The sequence below is a fragment of the Leuciscus leuciscus genome (genome assembly GCF_965113295.1).
Source record: "Leuciscus leuciscus genome assembly, chromosome: 10".
Taxonomy (NCBI): Eukaryota; Metazoa; Chordata; class Actinopteri; order Cypriniformes; family Leuciscidae; genus Leuciscus; species Leuciscus leuciscus.
The window spans coordinates 1,922,886-1,942,154 of NC_138734.1; the positions used below are offsets into that span (position 1 = coordinate 1,922,886).

Below are 19,269 nucleotides of genomic sequence, written 5' to 3' on the forward strand. Positions count from 1 at the left end.
CAGTAGTGGAGTGGGTCAGTCAGTAGTGGAGTGGGTCAGTAGTGGAGTGGGTCAGTCAGTAGTGGAGTGGGTCAGTCAGTAGTGGAGTGGGTCAGTAGTGGGTCAGTAGTGGAGTGGGTCAGTCAGTAGTGGAGTGGGTCAGTAGTGGGTCAGTAGTGGAGTGGGTCAGTCAGTAGTGGAGTGGGTCAGTCAGTAGTGGAGTGGGTCAGTAGTGGGTCAGTAGTGGAGTGGGTCAGTCAGTAGTGGAGTGGGTCAGTAGTGGAGTGGGTCAGTTGTGGAGTGGGTCAGTCAGTAGTGGAGTGGGTCAGTCAGTAGTGGAGTGGGTCAGTAGTGGGTCAGTAGTGGAGTGGGTCAGTCAGTAGTGGAGTGGGTCAGTAGTGGAGTGGGTCAGTCAGTAGTGGAGTGGGTCAGTAGTGGGTCAGTAGTGGAGTGGGTCAGTCAGTAGTGGAGTGGGTCAGTCAGTAGTGGAGTGGGTCAGTCAGTAGTGGAGTGGGTCAGTAGTGGGTCAGTAGTGGAGTGGGTCAGTAGTGGGTCAGTCAGTAGTGGAGTGGGTCAGTCAGTAGTGGAGTGGGTCAGTAGTGGGTCAGTAGTGGAGTGGGTCAGTCAGTAGTGGAGTGGGTCAGTCAGTAGTGGAGTGGGTCAGTAGTGGGTCAGTAGTGGAGTGGGTCAGTCAGTAGTGGAGTGGGTCAGTCAGTAGTGGAGTGGGTCAGTAGTGGGTCAGTAGTGGAGTGGGTCAGTAGTGGAGTGGGTCAGTCAGTAGTGGAGTGGGTCAGTAGTGGGTCAGTAGTGGAGTGGGTCAGTCAGTAGTGGAGTGGGTCAGTAGTGGAGTGGGTCAGTTGTGGAGTGGGTCAGTCAGTAGTGGAGTGGGTCAGTCAGTAGTGGAGTGGGTCAGTCAGTAGTGTAGTGGGTCAGTAGTGGTGTGGGTCAGTAGTGAAGTATTCCTGGAGTTGTGATGTGTGTTCAGTATGAGCTGTACTGTGAGCTGAAACTCCTGTGGCCTTGACTGTCCTGATGCAGGTCTTCTGCAGTCACTCCAGGGTTTTTCTGAACATGCCTTCTCAGAAATCTGGTTTTAGCCGTTGATATCTTCCTCCTCCTGCCCGTCCAGGGAGTGTAACCACTGATCCTTTAACTCTGAACTCGCAAACTACGCTTCCAATGGTGTCTCTAGGAACATTGAGTGCCTTCACTATCTTTTTGTATCCTGTTCCTTGTTTGTGAAGGGCGATGATATCTTCTCTTAAAGGGGTGGTTGAGTATGATTTGACTTTTCTAACTGTAGTTAGTGTGTAATGTTGCTGTTTGATCATAAACAACATCTCCAAAGTTACAACACTCAAAGTTCAAAGCAAAGGGAGATATTTGCTTTTACAGAAATAGTTTTTTAAGAACTACAACAAACGGCTGGTAGAGACTACACGAGCTTCCTCCCGGGTTAGTGACATCACCAGCCCTAACATTTACATAAACCCCGCCCTCTGAACACGATTTATAGATTATCAAGACAGAATATGCTAATCAATAACTAGAAGATAACTACACATAAGCTACATAACTTCATCAACTAACCATTCAGAAATGTCCTGTTGCTTCTACATGTTGTCACTTCTTCTTGAGTCTCTCCATCATTGTCTGACTCCGGTTTGAACATAAAAGTCTAAAAGTTTTAGAAATGTTCAGTGCATGTGTGTGTGTGTGTGTGTGTGTGTGTGTGTGAGGTAAAATGACACAAGCAGTTGAAGCTCCGCCCCCTGTGCCAGGAGCAGCAGCTCATTTGCATTTAAAGGAACAGACACAAAAATGGTGTCTTTGGGTAATTTGAGCTAAACCTTCACACAAACACTCTGGGGACATCAGAGACTTATATTACATCTTGTGAAAAGAGCATTATACCACCCCTTTAACTTTTTGGACCATTATTTTGCCATATTTCTAACTTGGTCAAACGTGACACTCAACAAACCTTGCGTCAGTTCAGATATTTTGTGTGTTCTAGCTCAAGCACACCTGGTGCAACTAATGAAGCCCTTGATTACTGCATCGGGTGGCTCGAGACAACACCTTTTTTGCAGATGTGTGCTGGTGTGAGGGATTATTTTCAGGGGGTTGAATTATTTTGAAACTGCAGACGTCATGAAAAGTTGCATTTATATTTAAATTTGGGGAAATCACTTGGAGCATTTGCTGCGTTTTAGCTATTTTAATGACTTTTGTTTGATTTGTTCATTGCAAACAACTTAACGTCTGTACATTTTGCCAATAAACCTGATTTGTAATGGGGGGTGAATAATTTCAATTGTAACTATATATATATATATATATAAGTACAACAATAATAAAACATACTACAATATTTTAATGTTATATTGATAATAAAACATTCTCCATACTAATAATATCCTTATTATATTATTGTATTAGTAATAATAAATATTCTCGTGCTATAATAATAATTATTTTAAAACATGTACAGCCCTTGAGTTTCTGTGATTTAAAAATGTTCCAAAAAAATCTAAAGTATGAGAATTTTGGTAGTCAAATGGGTTGAAAGTATTATATTATATTAATTTTAATTATCCAAAATTGAGATTGATATTAAGTGGGTAGTTCAGATTTGTGTGTATGCACTTTTTGAGGAGTTTAATATTTTTAACACTGGATTCCCTTAGATTGTCTCACAGCGCCACCTAGTGGACATATACTGACGTTACCAGACAGGCCTGATAAAACACTCACTCATACAGTCTCACTTAAACTCAAATAAAATTCTACAGTTTTCATAACTTTTTTATTTTATTATTTCAGTGAAAAGTAATAAAAAAACAAAACAAACAAACTGAGCCGGTCACAGGTCACAGTCCTCCAGAGAAGATGATCTCGAGTGCCGACTGCAGGTCCCCGTTCGTGGCGGTTAGCGCTCGCAGGGCCAGACTCTCGTCCTGGATGCCCATATCCCTGAGCTGCTGCATCTGTGTCTGCCAGCGGCCCTGCAACACACACACACACACACACACACACACACACACACACACACACACACACACACACACACACACACCTGTAAGCAGCAGCCACTGCAAAATGCCAAATCAAGCTAAATGGCTCTATCCATCAGTATTCCACATTTGAAGTGGATCAAAACCTTTCATCAAAGTTATACACGAATTTTGAACAATACCCGTTCTTGTCTAAAGAGAACTTTGATGAACTTTTTTGATCCCCTTCAAATAATGACTACTATATATATATACACACACAATCAATCAATCCAAAAATTATTCAGACACCAGATATGATGTGTGATATTGTGTCACTAGTGTGATCAGGACACTATAGTTCATTAATGTGAGTGAGGAGAGCAGGTCACCTGGAGCGAGCTCACGCCAGAGGCCTGTAGGGCTTGCTGAAGAGCCTGAGAGAGGAGACTGTTGCTGACCGGAGTGCCAGAGGACGTGTCCTACAGCACAGAGGAGAGTGAGCATTAGTGTGTGTGTGTGTGTGTGAGTGTGTGTGTGTGTGTGTGTGTGTGTGTGTGTGTGTGTCTGACCGGAGCGCTGGCCTCAGGAGTGCTGGCTAACGCTAGGGTTGATGCTAGCTCTCTCTGAGTGATGGGACGAGTGTGTGAGAGTGAGTGTGTGTGTGTGTGTGTGTGTGAGCGTGAGTGTGTGTGTGTGTGTGAGCGTGTGTGTGTGTGTGTGTGTGTGTGTGTGTCTGACCGGAGCACTGGCCTCAGGAGTGCTGGCTAACGCTAGGGTTGATGCTAGCTCTCTCTGAGTGATGGGACGAGTGTGTGTGTGTGTGAGTGTGAGTGTGTGTGTGTGAGTGTGAGAGAGAGAGTGTGTGTGTGTGTGTGTGTGTGAGAGAGAGTGTGTGTGTGAGTGTCTGACCGGAGCACTGGCCTCAGGAGTGCTGGCTAACGCTAGGGTTGATGCTAGCTCTCTCTGAGTGATGGGACGAGTGTGTGTGTGTGTGAGTGTGAGTGTGTGTGTGTGAGTGTGAGAGAGAGAGTGTGTGTGTGTGTGTGTGTGAGAGAGAGTGTGTGTGTGAGTCAGGGATGGAAATTAACTTTTTTGTCCACAGGCCACTGTGGCTGGTGGATTTAAAAATCTACCAGCCACTCAATGTTTTTAACCTACAATGTGTAACTGCATGTGAAAAGTAATACTACAAGATCTACAATACTTAAGCAGTTTATTTAATCTCAAGTCTCAATTAAATACTGACATTTTCTCTTTCGTTCTTATACACACACCAGGCAAGGCATTATGGGTGCGTTAGTAGGCCCACCCACTTCTCTTTTCAACAGGCCCACCCAAAACTTGTCTTAAAAAAAAAAAACCTTTAATATATTCTAATTTTGTCAAGAACTATAAAAAATAGTCAATAAGATCATAATTTGTGCTAAAATAGTCTAAATGTTTAGTTTAAATTTTTTTAAAAAGCTGGTTATGTCTATCTTGATGTTTCTGCGCAAATTCAGCAGACGGGTTTGTTCCGATCAGAGCTCGTGAGTGGAGAGCGCATTTCTGAATATTCCGCTCCGCTCGCTCATTCCGCAAGGTCGCTCGCTCAACCCAGAATGGCCTGATCCTGGTTCGAAAATATGTGGAATAGGGCTGCCTCCGACTTAAAAAAAATTCTAGTCGACTAGTTGTTGTTCATTTAAGCCATTCGTGGACAAATCGCCCCTGTATATTATTTTAATTATGCTTAAATAGGCTATAGCCTACAGGATGCGCGTTTACGTAATATAGCCGCACTCAAGCGCACGACCGCACGCATAAAGCTTGCCACAAAGAACCGGTAAAAGTAATGAAAATGAATGTGTCTAAAATAGCAAGGAGACATTTAATTATTTATTAATAAACTGGTGTTTTGTGGATTCGCCATGAACGCCAGAGAGAAATGCACATTTCATATGGATTTCACAATCAGAGAGCCTATTTCTTTTGGTTTTGAATAGTTTAGTTTAAAAGTAGACATTTCAAGCTTTCTGTAATATATAGCCTATATTTCTCAAATCTGTGATGCACAAGCTGAGTTTCAGCGCCCTCCAGTTCACATGCAATGCAAGTGATCATGCCGGCGCCTTATTACATTGTCTGCTATATATTTTCTTCTTATTTATTAAATACCGGCAATTCGTTGATAAAACATTGATCAAAATTAAGATACAATTTATACAAAACGAAAATCTTTTAAAAAGAGTCTTTCTACAAAACAAAACTCAATGAAGTGGTCAAAATCATGTCTTACATGTCATGTCTCCAGACATATTTGCGCATCTTATGATGTATCATATCTTTCTCGGCGAACAGCGCCGTTGCTGGGAGGGCGCCAGCGCCTCTGCCTCGCGAGTGGATGATAGCCCTGAAGACGCCTAGCAATGGTATACCTTTAGTGGTAGTATAGGTACCTTTAGTTAAGTTATACCTCAAGAGTCTTCGTAGCGCACTAAGAGACAACGTTATGATGCGTAATGGAGATTCCAAAGCGCTCTTCTTTGGTCAGAACCACGGAGAGCGATCGCGGATAGGTCACTTTTTACAATGCAACAAAATATTTAAAGAGCATCAAGCTATTAAAATCTATATTTTATTTTATATTTTAATCTGTTATTTTATCAGTCGTTTTTATTAGGTTAAACAGTGATTGAATAACGGTTTTAATTTAACGTTTTCAATTTAAGGCCCACCTTGTCTCGTCGTAAACTAACCAATCTCGGGACTCCCCATTGTCTGCTTTTCTCCATCGTTCTTTAAAAAAACTTTTTTTGACCTTCGATGTAACGCCACATTTTTTTGAAGGTGTGCCTCCTCTAAAAGTGTCCGCTGTCCATGTGAAACAGTATGCTATTTTTATTTACCCGCCACGGTGGCCGGTAGGTGAAGCGAGTTTACCCGCCACAACACAAAATCACCCGCATTTGGCTGGTGGCGGGTGCTAATTTCCATCCCTGGTGTGAGTGAGTCAGTGAGAGAGAGAGAGAGAGAGAGAGAGAGAGAGAGAGAGAGAGTGTGTGTGTGTGTGTGTGTGTGTGTGTGTGTGTGTGTGTGTGAGTGTGTGTGTGTCTGACCGGAGCGCTGGCCTCAGGAGTGCTGGCTAACGCTAGGGCTGATGCTAGCTCGCTCTGAGTGATGGGACGAGTGTGTGTGTGTGTGTGTGTGAGAGAGAGAGTGTGTGTGAGTGTGTGTCTGACCGGAGCGCTGGCCTCAGGAGTGCTGGCTAACGCTAGGGCTGATGCTAGCTCGCTCTGAGTGATGGGACGAGTGTGTGTGTGTGTGTGTGTGTGTGTGTGAGTGTGTGTCTGACCGGAGCGCTGGCCTCAGGAGTGCTGGCTAACGCTAGGGCTGATGCTAGCTCGCTCTGAGTGATGGGACGAGTGTGTGTGTGTGTGTGTGTGTGTGTGAGTGTGTGTCTGACCGGAGCGCTGGCCTCAGGAGTGCTGGCTAACGCTAGGGCTGATGCTAGCTCGCTCTGAGTGATGGGACGAGGTCCGGTTGCTCCACTGGGACCCAGAGTCGTCGGTCTCGCCGCTGCAAACGGTCTCTGGTGTCTGGCTCGGTTTCCATGCTTTACACAACATGCACAGATTTATTCTTACTATTATTATACAATATACTGTACATCAAAATCACAATCATAAAAAAAATATCTTTCTCACTATAATAGTAAATAAAATTCCTCTTCCTATAATATTACTATAATAATAATATTCTCTTCATTATATTACTAATATTATTTAAAATTCTCCTTAATATAATGTTACTAACAATAAAAAAAATAAAAAAAACAGAATTATGATAGATAAAATAATATACGATTTTATCCAATCTGACAGTAGAGGGAGACAACACCTACAGGCTGGAAATCCTCATCGTCATCTGACATGCCCTCGAACAGGAAACCTCCTGTCACACACACACACACACACACACACACACACACACACACACACACACACACACACACACACACACACACACACACACACACACACACACACACACACACACACACACACACACACACACACACACACACACACACACACACACACACACACACACACACACACACACACACACACACACACACACACACAACATGAAAAACAATGAGCAGACGCTGTGAATATCATCATATCACCAGACGGTGTTTCATCTATAGCTGATGCTCACCTGGCATTTCGCTGTAGGAACTGGCCGATGTGTTTCGTGACGAGCCGGACTGGCTGGAGATGCTGCTGGTCACCGAGTGCAGGACCAGGACGATGGCGTTCACCAGAGCCGGGTGAGAGCGGATCAACCTGGAGCACACACACACACACAGGCAGGTGAGATCATGTTCACTGAAGTGTGTGACTCCTAAAGCCCTATTTTAACGATCACAGCTCATGGTCTAAAGCGTCTGAATCCACTTTTGCTAGTTTAACGACGGGAAAATGGTCGGTGCTCCCGGCGCTGGTCTAAAAGGGTCGTCTCTATTCTCTTAGGGTGCTTTCACACTAGCAGGTTCGGAACGGGGCACGGTTCGCATGAAAAACAGCTAATGTGACCGCTGTCATGTGGCCCCGGGTGCGCACTGAGGTCCCGAACCCGACACGACCTGGAGGAGGCGCTCTGAGTTCGGCTGCACTCCGACCGTGCCGCGCTTCACGTGACTGAGACTCGGGTGCGCACTTGTTCAGTAAGTAAAGTGACCTGTGCGTGTGTTTGAGCTGATTATGATGTATTTAGTTAAATAAAACATGTAAGGGTTGCACATAATAGCACTAAATTAATAAAAAACACAATATATTGACCCGCGTTCTGTTTTCTATCATGAGCGTTGCACGTTTGTAATGACGTGAGATGCACGCTAACGCACCAGTGTTCGACAGAATCAAGTTGAGTGTGAAACCAGACCAACGCAAAGCAAACGAGCGCAGTGTGAAAGCACCCTTAATGAGTAATGGGTGTGTTTTGGGTGTAACGTGTAATAAACCAATCAGAGTCTCGTCTCCCATTCCCTTTAAAAGCCAGTTGTGTTCGCGCCGCGGCGGATTCGCTATTAACATGGAGGAATTAGCAAGTGGTAAAACTGAACGCTTCTCTAACGAGGAAACAGATCTGCTCGTGTGTGTGTGTGTGTGTGTGTGTGTGTGTGTGTGTGAGGTTAAAGGTTAAAGCGAGACCATCTATGGGACAAGCCGGATTCCACCATATCTTTATGTAAACAATATTAATCTTTTACATTGTAATCGTTTTTATTTTTAATATTTGGCATGTTTGTGTGCTGCTGCACGTCACTGTGTGTGTAATAAGCAGAGTGTGTGTGTGTGTGTGTGTGTGTGTGTGTGTGTGTGTGTGTGTGTGTGTGTGTGTGTGTGTGTGTGTGTGTAATAAGCAGAGTGTACGGGCGTTGTGGACCCACCTATAGGCTCATATTACTAAAACACTCTTTAAATAACATTAAAAATATTGAGCCGTCGAGCAATTGAAACCTGGTCTAAAGTCAGTCTATTTCAGTTCCTCAAAATACCAACGCTCCAACAATACGCCTGAACACACTCCTCAACACACTCCTGAACACACGCCTGAACACACGCCTGAACACACGCGCCTGAACACACGCCTGAACACACACGCCTGAACACACACGCCTGAACACACACGCCTGAACACACACGCCTGAACACACACTCCTGAACACACACGCCTGAACACACGCCTGAACACACACGCCTGAACACACACGCCTGAACACACTCCTGAACACACGCCTGAACACACGCCTGAACACACGCCTGAACACACACGCCTGAACACACACCTGAACACACACGCCTGAACACACACGCCTGAACACACGCCTGAACACACGCCTGAACACACACGCCTGAACACACACGCCTGAACACACGCCTGAACACACACTCCTGAACACACGCCTGAACACACGCCTGAACACACTCCTGAACACACTCCTGAACACACACTCCTGAACACACGCCTGAACACACGCCTGAACACACTCCTGAACACACACGCCTGAACACACACGCCTGAACACACGCCTGAACACACTCCTGAACACACGCCTGAACACACACGCCTGAACACACACGCCTGAACACACGCCTGAACACACACTCCTGAACACACACTCCTGAACACACACTCCTGAACACACACTCCTGAACACACGCCTGAACACACTCCTGAACACACACTCCTGAACACACACTCCTGAACACACGCCTGAACACACGCCTGAACACACACGCCTGAACACACACTCCTGAACACACGCCTGAACACACGCCTGAACACACTCCTGAACACACACTCCTGAACACACGCCTGAACACACTCCTGAACACACACGCCTGAACACACACTCCTGAACACACACGCCTGAACACACACACGCCTGAACACACTCCTGAACACACACTCCTGAACACACGCCTGAACACACGCCTGAACACACGCCTGAACACACACGCCTGAACACACACTCCTGAACACACGCCTGAACACACTCCTGAACACACACTCCTGAACACACACTCCTGAACACACGCCTGAACACACGCCTGAACACACGCCTGAACACACACGCCTGAACACACACTCCTGAACACACGCCTGAACACACGCCTGAACACACTCCTGAACACACACTCCTGAACACACGCCTGAACACACTCCTGAACACACACGCCTGAACACACACTCCTGAACACACACGCCTGAACACACGCCTGAACACACTCCTGAACACACACTCCTGAACACACGCCTGAACACACGCCTGAACACACGCCTGAACACACACGCCTGAACACACACTCCTGAACACACGCCTGAACACACACTCCTGAACACACACTCCTGAACACACACTCCTGAACACACACTCCTGAACACACGCCTGAACACACGCCTGAACACACACGCCTGAACACACACTCCTGAACACACGCCTGAACACACTCCTGAACACACACTCCTGAACACACGCCTGAACACACGCCTGAACACACGCCTGAACACACACTCCTGAACACACGCCTGAACACACTCCTGAACACACGCCTGAACACACGCCTGAACACACGCCTGAACACACACCTGAACACACACCTGAACACACACCTGAACACACACCTGAACACACACCTGGTTCTCAGACCAGCAGCTCAGGGGCCACAGATGAACGCAAATGCATTTGCTATTTAAACAACGTGACGCAGGACGTGAAAATGAAAATAGTGTCGGGCTGAAACTAGCAAAACACACTAGCGTCGCGCCTGGCGCTGCATTGCACCGGGTGTGTGATAGAGCCCTGTGTGTGTGTGATAGAGCCCTGTGTGTGTGTGAGATAGGGCCCTGTGTGTGTGTGATAGAGCCCTGTGTGTGTGAGATAGGGCCCTGTGTGTGTGTGTGATAGGGCCCTGTGTGTGTGTGATAGAGCCCTGTGTGTGTGTGTGATAGAGCCCTGTGTGTGTGTGTGTGATAGAGCCCTGTGTGTGTGTGTGTGTGTGTGTGTGTGTGTGTGTGTGTGTGTGTGTGTGTGTGTGTGTGTGTGTGTGTGTGTGTGTGTGTGTGATAGAGCCCTGTGTGTGTGTGATAGAGCCCTGTGTGTGTGTGATAGGGCCCTGTGTGTGTGTGATAGAGCCCTGTGTGTGTGTGAGATAGGGCCCTGTGTGTGTGTGAGATAGGGCCCTGTGTGTGTGTGAGATAGGGCCCTGTGTGTGTGTGATAGAGCCCTGTGTGTGTGTGAGATAGGGCCCTGTGTGTGTGTGATAGGGCCCTGTGTGTGTGTGATAGGACCCTGTGTGTGTGTGATAGGACCCTGTGTGTGTGTGATAGGACCCTGTGTGTGTGTGATAGGACCCTGTGTGTGTGTGATAGGACCCTGTGTGTGTGTGATAGGACCCTGTGTGTGTGAGATAGGACCCTGTGTGTGTGTGATAGGACCCTGTGTGTGTGTGATAGGACCCTGTGTGTGTGTGATAGGGCCCTGTGTGTGTGTGATAGGGCCCTGTGTGTGTGTGATAGGGCCCTGTGTGTGTGTGATAGGGCCCTGTGTGTGTGTGATAGGACCCTGTGTGTGTGTGATAGGGCCCTGTGTGTGTGTGATAGGGCCCTGTGTGTGTGTGATAGGGCCCTGTGTGTGTGAGATAGGACCCTGTGTGTGTGTGATAGGACCCTGTGTGTGTGTGATAGGGCCCTGTGTGTGTGTGATAGGGCCCTGTGTGTGTGTGATAGGGCCCTGTGTGTGTGTGATAGGGCCCTGTGTGTGTGTGATAGGACCCTGTGTGTGTGTGATAGGACCCTGTGTGTGTGTGATAGGGCCCTGTGTGTGTGTGATAGGGCCCTGTGTGTGTGTGATAGGGCCCTGTGTGTGTGTGATAGGGCCCTGTGTGTGTGTGATAGGACCCTGTGTGTGTGTGACCCTGTGTGTGTGTGATAGGACCCTGTGTGTGTGTGATAGGACCCTGTGTGTGTGTATGGAGGAAACTCACGTGTCCAGCAGGTTTGGGTCTGTGAACTGAACGAACAGATCTTTATCCTGGAGCACACCTGTAAAATGAAGGAGCTGATGAGAGTCACATGATTCTCCGTCCATGAGCGTTAATGCGTTTCAAAGCCCACAAACCTAAAGCCACAGGATCTGAACTGAGTCCAGGTGAGGCCGCGATGATCTGCTCCAGCGACTCTTTATTAGCCAGCATCTTATACACCTGAGAACACAAGAGAGCGTGTTTTAATGCTTTATTAAGGTGAAAAAGTTCATGTTTAGATTTTTTTTAAAATGTTTCATATATATCATGGACAGATGCACTTTTATGATGGATAGATGCACTTTTATGATGGATAGATGCACTTTTATGATGGATAGATGATTTAATGATGGATAGATGCACTTTTATGATGGATAGATGATTTAATGATGGATAGATGCACTTTTATGGACTTTAAAACAGAAACGGCCATTCACTGGCATTATAAAGCTTAGAAACAGGGTGTCTACAGATATAAACAAGTTAAATTTAAGACTTTTTAAGACCTTTTTAATGTCACTTTGAATGAAATTCAAGACCAAACCTGTGATGGAAATACACATTATATTACATGCGTATATGTAATATTTAACCTAAGTAATTGAAATAATTTAATATTCACTACTTGTTTATTGAACTAAAATCAATGTAACATTTGCAATCGTGAGAATATTCAGCAAAATAGCTCCTGTCATGTTATGTTACTCAGGGTTTTTCCTGGCTCAAAATGAGGCGGAGGTGGTAAAATCCTAATAATGTATTTTAATAATAAGATAATAAAATTTGTATTTTTTGTAGATCATCATATAGCCTATGTGTTTCCCACATTGTTTTTGTGGGTGGAGCTTGGTACCTCTAGGGCGGTCCGGGGGCATGCCCACCCGTAAGAAAATTTGTACATTTTAAAGATAAATTCATTAATCTGGTGCACTTTGAGTCTCCCGAATCCACTGTTAAAAATAAATAATCCACCCGGGCCGCAACCCACCCATATTCTTTGATTTAGATATCTGCATCTGATCATCACATTACAATTATTCAAAATCTCAGTGTTAAGCATGATAATATGATAACATATCACACTGAAGTAGGCTGATTTAAAAAGAACATTTATTTAAAATAAAAGTTCTTCTTTTGGCAAAATTACATTTCTTTAATAGCCTGAACAGAGGCTTTACTCCCTTCAAACTTAAATTGTCAATGTTTCATTACATCACTGTTTGAAAACACTAATTTTTTGTACCTTTTATAAAGGGCATTTTTCCCCTAATTTTATTAAATGTATGCTCCATCTATCATTTCAAATTCTTAAATTTGATCAATATATTCAATTAAAATAATAAGACACTGGCTGTTACCAATCAAATTAAATAATTTACATTGAAAAATGATAACTGTATTAAATTAGATTATTTTAAATATTTTTGAATATACAAATAAGGAATGTTGAAAAGAATGATACTTTATGAAACTAAACCGCCAGTAGGAGGCGGCGGGTGACCGTCTTAATGAGCGAGTCATTGAGTCATTCATTCAAACGATTCGTTCAAACGGCTGATTTATTCAGAATGAGGCAGTTTATGAATGGGTAATTGAATCTTTGACTCAACCGATTCGTTCAAAACGCTGAATCATTCAGTAATGCAACAAGTGTTGCTGTGAGATGCGCTATGGTTCTGCTGTGATCTTTGTTTGGAACTATTTTCGCTGCTGAAACAGAACAAAAATTGTCATTGCGTCTAAAATGTAAGTGACTTAATTTTAACTATTTGTTTATTGAACTGATATGAAATCAGCCTCGGTTTCAATCTTGATGGCATTCAGGAAAACAGCTCTCTGGTCGTGTGTATAGCCTATATATATTGTTTCTTAAACGTACAGTATGGAATTTTTCGCCACTAGGGGTCGCTAACCTATTTACAATAACAAAGGCGTAGTTTGATGACGCAACATTTGCTAAGAATTATGGATCTTGTCGTCAACGTCAAGCCGACCGATCTAATCTATGGATCTAATAATGTTTATGGATGACTGAATACATCAATGCTTTTATCATGACTGTGATATGAAGCAGTTCGGGATTGCTAAGAGACAGCTATCAGCTCCACACGCGACGCGATATGGACATTTCATTCTACCGAACTAACGTTACACGCGAGTGCAGAATTACTACTCACAGTCACAGGTCAGTTTATTAGACAAATTAAACTGTAACGCAGCGTTGTTTCACTTGGTCTATCATTACACTATCACACTAAACTGCATTTGAATGTGTGTTATTCTGTGTTAGTTTGTCTGTATGAGACTAGCAGTAAGCTAGATCAACATTAGAATAACATACAGATCATATTCTAACATTTCATCATGTTGAGCTCTATAACATTGATTAGTTTTATGTAAATGTGCTCACCTGTTTAATAAAGTACATGTAGGAGCGGTCGAAGTCTCGGACGTGGAGCTCTCGTTTATATACTGTCTATGGGAGCTCTAGGCATCTCGAAAACACCGCGCTGATATTGATTCTCGTTTTAGTTCTCCTTTTGTATCCAAAGTCTGCTTGCCATGGTCCATAATGTTTGAACGAAACAACAACAGCGTGCAAATAGACATTGCGAACTACCGTCAGTCGCTTTGGTTACTATCAGAGGGCTCTGGTTCATAGCTCTGGTTGCCATGGCAGTACGAGCGGAAACCAGGGACAACGCGGATATGACGCCATTGACGGCGACAAAACGGAAATAAAGAAACGGGACGTTTCTCGAATTAAATTACACATTTCTCCTGGTTTGAAAGTTGTTGGAAACAGTCGGGATAATGTAAGTACACAACTAAAAAAAAAATATAACATAGTTATAGTGATTTTTGCTATTTTTAAAGCAAAAAAGTTACATATTGTGCCTTTAACTATAATATGTTTTATAAAACGGTTAGTTCCAATCCTTGATTCTGATTGGTCAATAGCTGTCCTTTATTCACGATAAAACACGGCTATGACCGCTTCACCCAATGGTTCTATGTATCACTACACAACACCCCTAGCAACCACTCTTAGCAACTTAAACACATGTGTGATCTCATTGATATGGTTCATTGAAGCTATAGTGGAGTATTGTGAGAGATGGAGAAAGCGAGTGTACCTGCATTCACAGTAGACATTGCATTTTCCTTCAGGTCTGTCCTATATTCATAATAAAATAATCCGTTTGAATGTCCGCTGCGATATCTTGTCCTTTTAACAGTTAACCGTTAAGGGGTTTTCCCGTGCCTATAACGTTAGTCATCTGTCAGTTGCGTCTTCCTTCTCCGTGAAAACAAGTTTGAGTCTTTTCAATATAAAAGTCTTCTCTACCGACTGACTGAATGAGACAGTGTTTGCCGCCATCTATTGGCGAAATAATGTATGTAACTTCTGTTGCTGTTCACGGTCAGGGACTATTTTTTCCAGCGGAAGGAATGCTTTTAGTGATTTTACTTCATGAAAGTTGCATAGATAAATATTTTTCGGCTTTAATATTTGTATTGTGTGGCAACCGTTTTATAAAAGCAATAAGGCACTCGAGGCTAGTGCTGTATCGTGAATAAGTAACGGCTGAAGGGGTTGCAGGCAGGGGTTACTCCGCTTCGTGTCGCTCCTAACATCGCCCTTCAGCCGAGACTTATTCACGATACAGCACAGCCTCGAGTGCCTTATTGCTTACATAAATAACTGCGCGAGCCTCAACAGCGCAACATTGTTACCGTCAGTACATTAGGTAGGCCTATATTATTATCAACTATAGGCTATCAATCGCTACTTACATTAAATGAAATAAAACAGAATCATCCTCACGTTTTCGGGGATTCCCATAGTTATTTGTTATTGTCGAGAGCCGGAGGCGGAACGAAATTTGACGGAGGCGGCCGTCTCATAATTCTCTATGCAGGAAAAACCAACTATATCACATGTTATAAATAAAAAACTCAACATTTTGAATTTTTCTTTATGTGTGCCGTTATGCTCATTTGTTTTGATTTCTTCCTATAAAATCTATCACAGAGACACAGACAAGCAGTGCGAGCCTCAACAGCGTTATCAGAAAAAGCCTACATTATCATTATCAATAGCTGTTTATGTAATAAAATCTGAATCATTCTGGCGATTCGATGCTTCACTGGTTATTTGACGGACGTTAGGTCCGTCCGACTGGAGAAATTTTTGCGGTAACATGACCAGAAATATTTAAGACCAATGGAATCTGAATTTAAGACATTTTAATACTTTTTAAGGCCTTTTATTAGGAAAACTTTATTTAAGACATTTTAAGACTTTTTAAAGACCCGCAGCCACCCTGTTAGAAGAGCCAGGGCATTTTTTTGTATAACTCTGATTGTATCCGTCTGACAGAAGAATGCCATATACACCTAGGATGACTTGAGGGAGAGTAAGTCATGGGCTAATTTTCATTTTTGGGTGAACTATCCCTTTAACTCAAATGCTGAGTGAACAGGAGTGTTGTAGTGTGTACCGACCGCTTCTCTGTACGCTGAGTTGGAGATCAGGCCGGCCTGAAGCATCCTGAACTCTCGAGCCGCAGCAGATCTGTTCACCGGCTCTGTGTGAGGAGGAACACGAGAAACATCAGCACTGATCCACCTCACAGATACTGTAATCCTCACTCAGGTTCAGACCCTCACGCACCAGGCTTGACCTCCGGCTCAGGCCACGTCTTCTTGATGATGTGCAGTGTGGATCCAGACTTGATCCCGTAGGAGTCTAGCGTGAGGTCATCCTTGAGCACACAGCCACAGTGCACGAAGTCTGCAAAACACATGTGAACGTGCAGTAATGTTGCTGAAAGTTCTGTTATACGGACCATAATCCGAATCACATATTCTTTAATATTCATAATAGAGCAAAACGTCCATGTATCTACATAACTTGATGATACTTGGACGTTTTGCTCTACTATGAATATTAAAGGTGCATTGCGCAACTTTTCATGTTAAAAATACCCGTTTTCTAACCCATACATGCTTAAACAATTGCCTGATGGGCTGCATGAGTCCTTCTCTGATCACTGCGATTGTCTCTATAATCCTGTACAGTAAAATAAATAAGAGGGATTCGGGTCGGAATTTGAGACTGGGCGTGACGTCATGCGTGTTCACGGCACGCTCACCTGGCTGTCTGGCAGGTTTGTGTATTCGCCGCCATTCTCCGTAGAAGATGGATTCTAAGAGACCGGCTTGTAGTTCATTTCAAACACCAACGCAAACTCCACGTAAGATAAAAAAAAGAAAACTTTTGTCTAGTGCAGAAGACAACCTCTGGTTGCAGTTTCGCTTGCCGCCAGAGGGGGCATAGTTCTGCAAAAACTCAGAGACTTGCGCAATGCACCTTTAATGAATGTGAAATAAAAACCCAAAGGAAAATCTCAAGGGAAGCCGAGGCGCACTCTATTAACATTTAGATTTTTTATTTGTTTAAGCTTTTATTTTTTAATTTTAAGTCTTTTAGTTTTCTATTTTAATTTTAGTTTAATTTGTCATTTCATTATATATTTTTTTATATTTTCCTATTTAGGTTTAATATATTTTAGTTCTTTTATTTATTTATTACCAGTTAATAATTTTAGTGCTTCAACAAATGTATTTCAGTTTATTGCAAAGGCAACATTTCTAATTTTTTCATAAAAACCCCACTATTAATATTTCGAATAAGCTTTTTTTTTTCTTCTTTTTTAATTTTAGTTAATTTTTTCGTCATTTCATTATATATATATTTTAATATTCGTTAAATTATTTCAACTAATATAAATATTTGTAGTAGTTTTAGTTATCGATAATAATAATAACAATAACCTTGACATTAAATCACATCCACTGACCAGTTCGTAAAACATGAAACATAAATATTCATTCATAAACATATGCATCAATGCACTGAATCCAATAGTCTGAGAAAATAGTCGGATTCAGGAGTTTTTCAAGCTTCCTGATCGGATTATTTAAACCTGACTGAAACCTTCATTAAGGAGCGGTTTACAAGAAGGCCTGTCAGCTGACTGAACCACCGCTCTGGTTATGAACAGCTGATGTGTGTGAGTGTGGATGGACATCGAGCCAGTACTGACCGATGAGCTCAGGCTCAGGCAGTGAGTCTGATAACTGTGCTGAGATCAGTTGTTTGAGCGTCGACACCTGGTATCCTCCGGGATGAACGTCTCCAGGCTCGGCGTCTGGGAACTGGAACATGGCCTTGGGTTTGTCCCGGAGTTTCAGCGAGAGATGCCATGAGGAATTCTCCATATCCTTCAGAAGAGTCCACACACAACAGATCATTACCATAACATTATAAATGTCTTTACTGTAAACCTCTGATCAGTTAAATTCATCCTTGATGAATAAAAGTATTGATTTCTTTTATTTATTTCCCCACAACAATAGAACAAAGATTCTTACCGACCCCGAACTTATGAACGGTAGAGTTTAATGTTACAGAAGATTATATTTCAGATTAATGCTGTTCTTTTCAACTTTCTATTCATCAAAGAATCCTGAAATAAAATGTAAATAACTGTTTTCAACACTTATAATAAACATAAATGTTTCTTGATCATCTCTCCATCATATTAGAGTGATTTGTGAAGGATCATGTGACACTGAAGACTGGAGTAATGATGCTGAAGTTCAGCTTTGATCACAGGAATAAATTACACTTTACTATATATTCACATAGAAAACTGCTTAATTTGTAATAATATTTCACAATATTACAGTTTTTTTTTTTTTTATCAAATAAATGCAGCCTTGGTGAATATAAGAGACTTCTTTTATAAACATTAAAAATCTTTATCCTTTAAAAGGCGGTGAGTTTTAGTGAAAACACACACCAAACTTTACAGTTTTATTCCTTATCTATATTCTGAAGTGTTGCTCACCTGATTTATACACTATTTTATTCCTAGAAAAATGTAGTGATATAAAGAGAAATCCCAAACTTCCTCTGTAAAATCCACATTAAAACTTTAACAAAAGCAAAAGCACCTTTATCCAAGCCTCAGATTTCTGTCCTGGAAATGTATGCTAAATTATTAGTGCTTATTTAATTTGCTAACATTAATGCCATTACATATGTAAACATAACATCTTAGAAAACTTGTTATAATACAAAACAATTAGCTTCATGTACTGTGGGTAAGTTATGCTAATTATTGATGTTAATGAATCTCTCAAAGATGATGATCAACATCGATCACTTATTGATCTCAGACACAATACATAAACTTCGCATCACGGTGACATTTAACACGACACGACAGGATTAATATCTAATATCTCACCAGTGTTATTGCGAACTCTTCACAGAAGTCAGTCAGTGATGCAGCGCTTTGTCAACAACTGGCAACCGGATGTGATGTCACACAGTTTCTCCCCAAAATAAAAGTAATACAAACTCGTCTTATAAATATTGTAGCTTATGTTATATAATGTCGCGTAGTCCCTCTGGAATTTATTTGTATGAATCTAGACGTTCTATCGTAATTAAAAGTATATATTTATATTTAAATTTAGTTCCTACATTATTTTTCTATACATTGACTCACTGGGTAAGTCTAACCTGCAAGATGCCCTTTGATAGGCTATATGAACGTACTTTCGTTGAATTTTAATCAAATAAACTAAAATACTTTAATTAATAATTTAAAGCGGAAAATCAAATAAACTAAAATACT

General features: G+C 42.5%; 1 protein-coding gene across 1 annotated transcript; it reads right to left on the minus strand.

Moving 5' to 3' along the window:
- Positions 1-2,766: 2,766 nt before the first annotated feature.
- ubl7b (ubiquitin-like 7b (bone marrow stromal cell-derived)) lies at positions 2,767-18,965 on the minus strand. Its single transcript, XM_082182273.1, has 11 exons — positions 18,877-18,965; positions 17,668-17,845; positions 16,233-16,352; positions 16,064-16,146; positions 11,650-11,734; positions 11,516-11,573; positions 7,182-7,309; positions 6,862-6,911; positions 6,424-6,573; positions 3,368-3,457; positions 2,767-2,987 (listed from the first exon to the last, which is right to left on the minus strand). Exons 2-11 carry the CDS (start codon positions 17,840-17,842, stop codon positions 2,853-2,855), a joined length of 1,074 nt encoding a protein of 357 aa, XP_082038399.1. The 5' UTR covers positions 17,843-17,845; positions 18,877-18,965; the 3' UTR covers positions 2,767-2,852.
- Between the last annotated feature and the right edge of the window lie 304 nt (positions 18,966-19,269).

Bases quoted from the DNA above. Each gene is read 5' to 3' on its own strand.
- ubl7b (XM_082182273.1), bottom strand. From the start codon at position 17,842: ATGGAGAATTCCTCATGGCATCTCTCGCTGAAACTCCGGGACAAACCC. The intron at 16,353-17,667 runs GTCAGTACTGGC...TGTGTTTTGCAG, and splicing joins GCCTGAGCCTGAGCTCATCG to ACTTCGTGCACTGTGGCTGT. The intron at 16,147-16,232 runs GTGCGTGAGGGT...CTCCTCACACAG, and splicing joins TGAGCCGGAGGTCAAGCCTG to AGCCGGTGAACAGATCTGCT.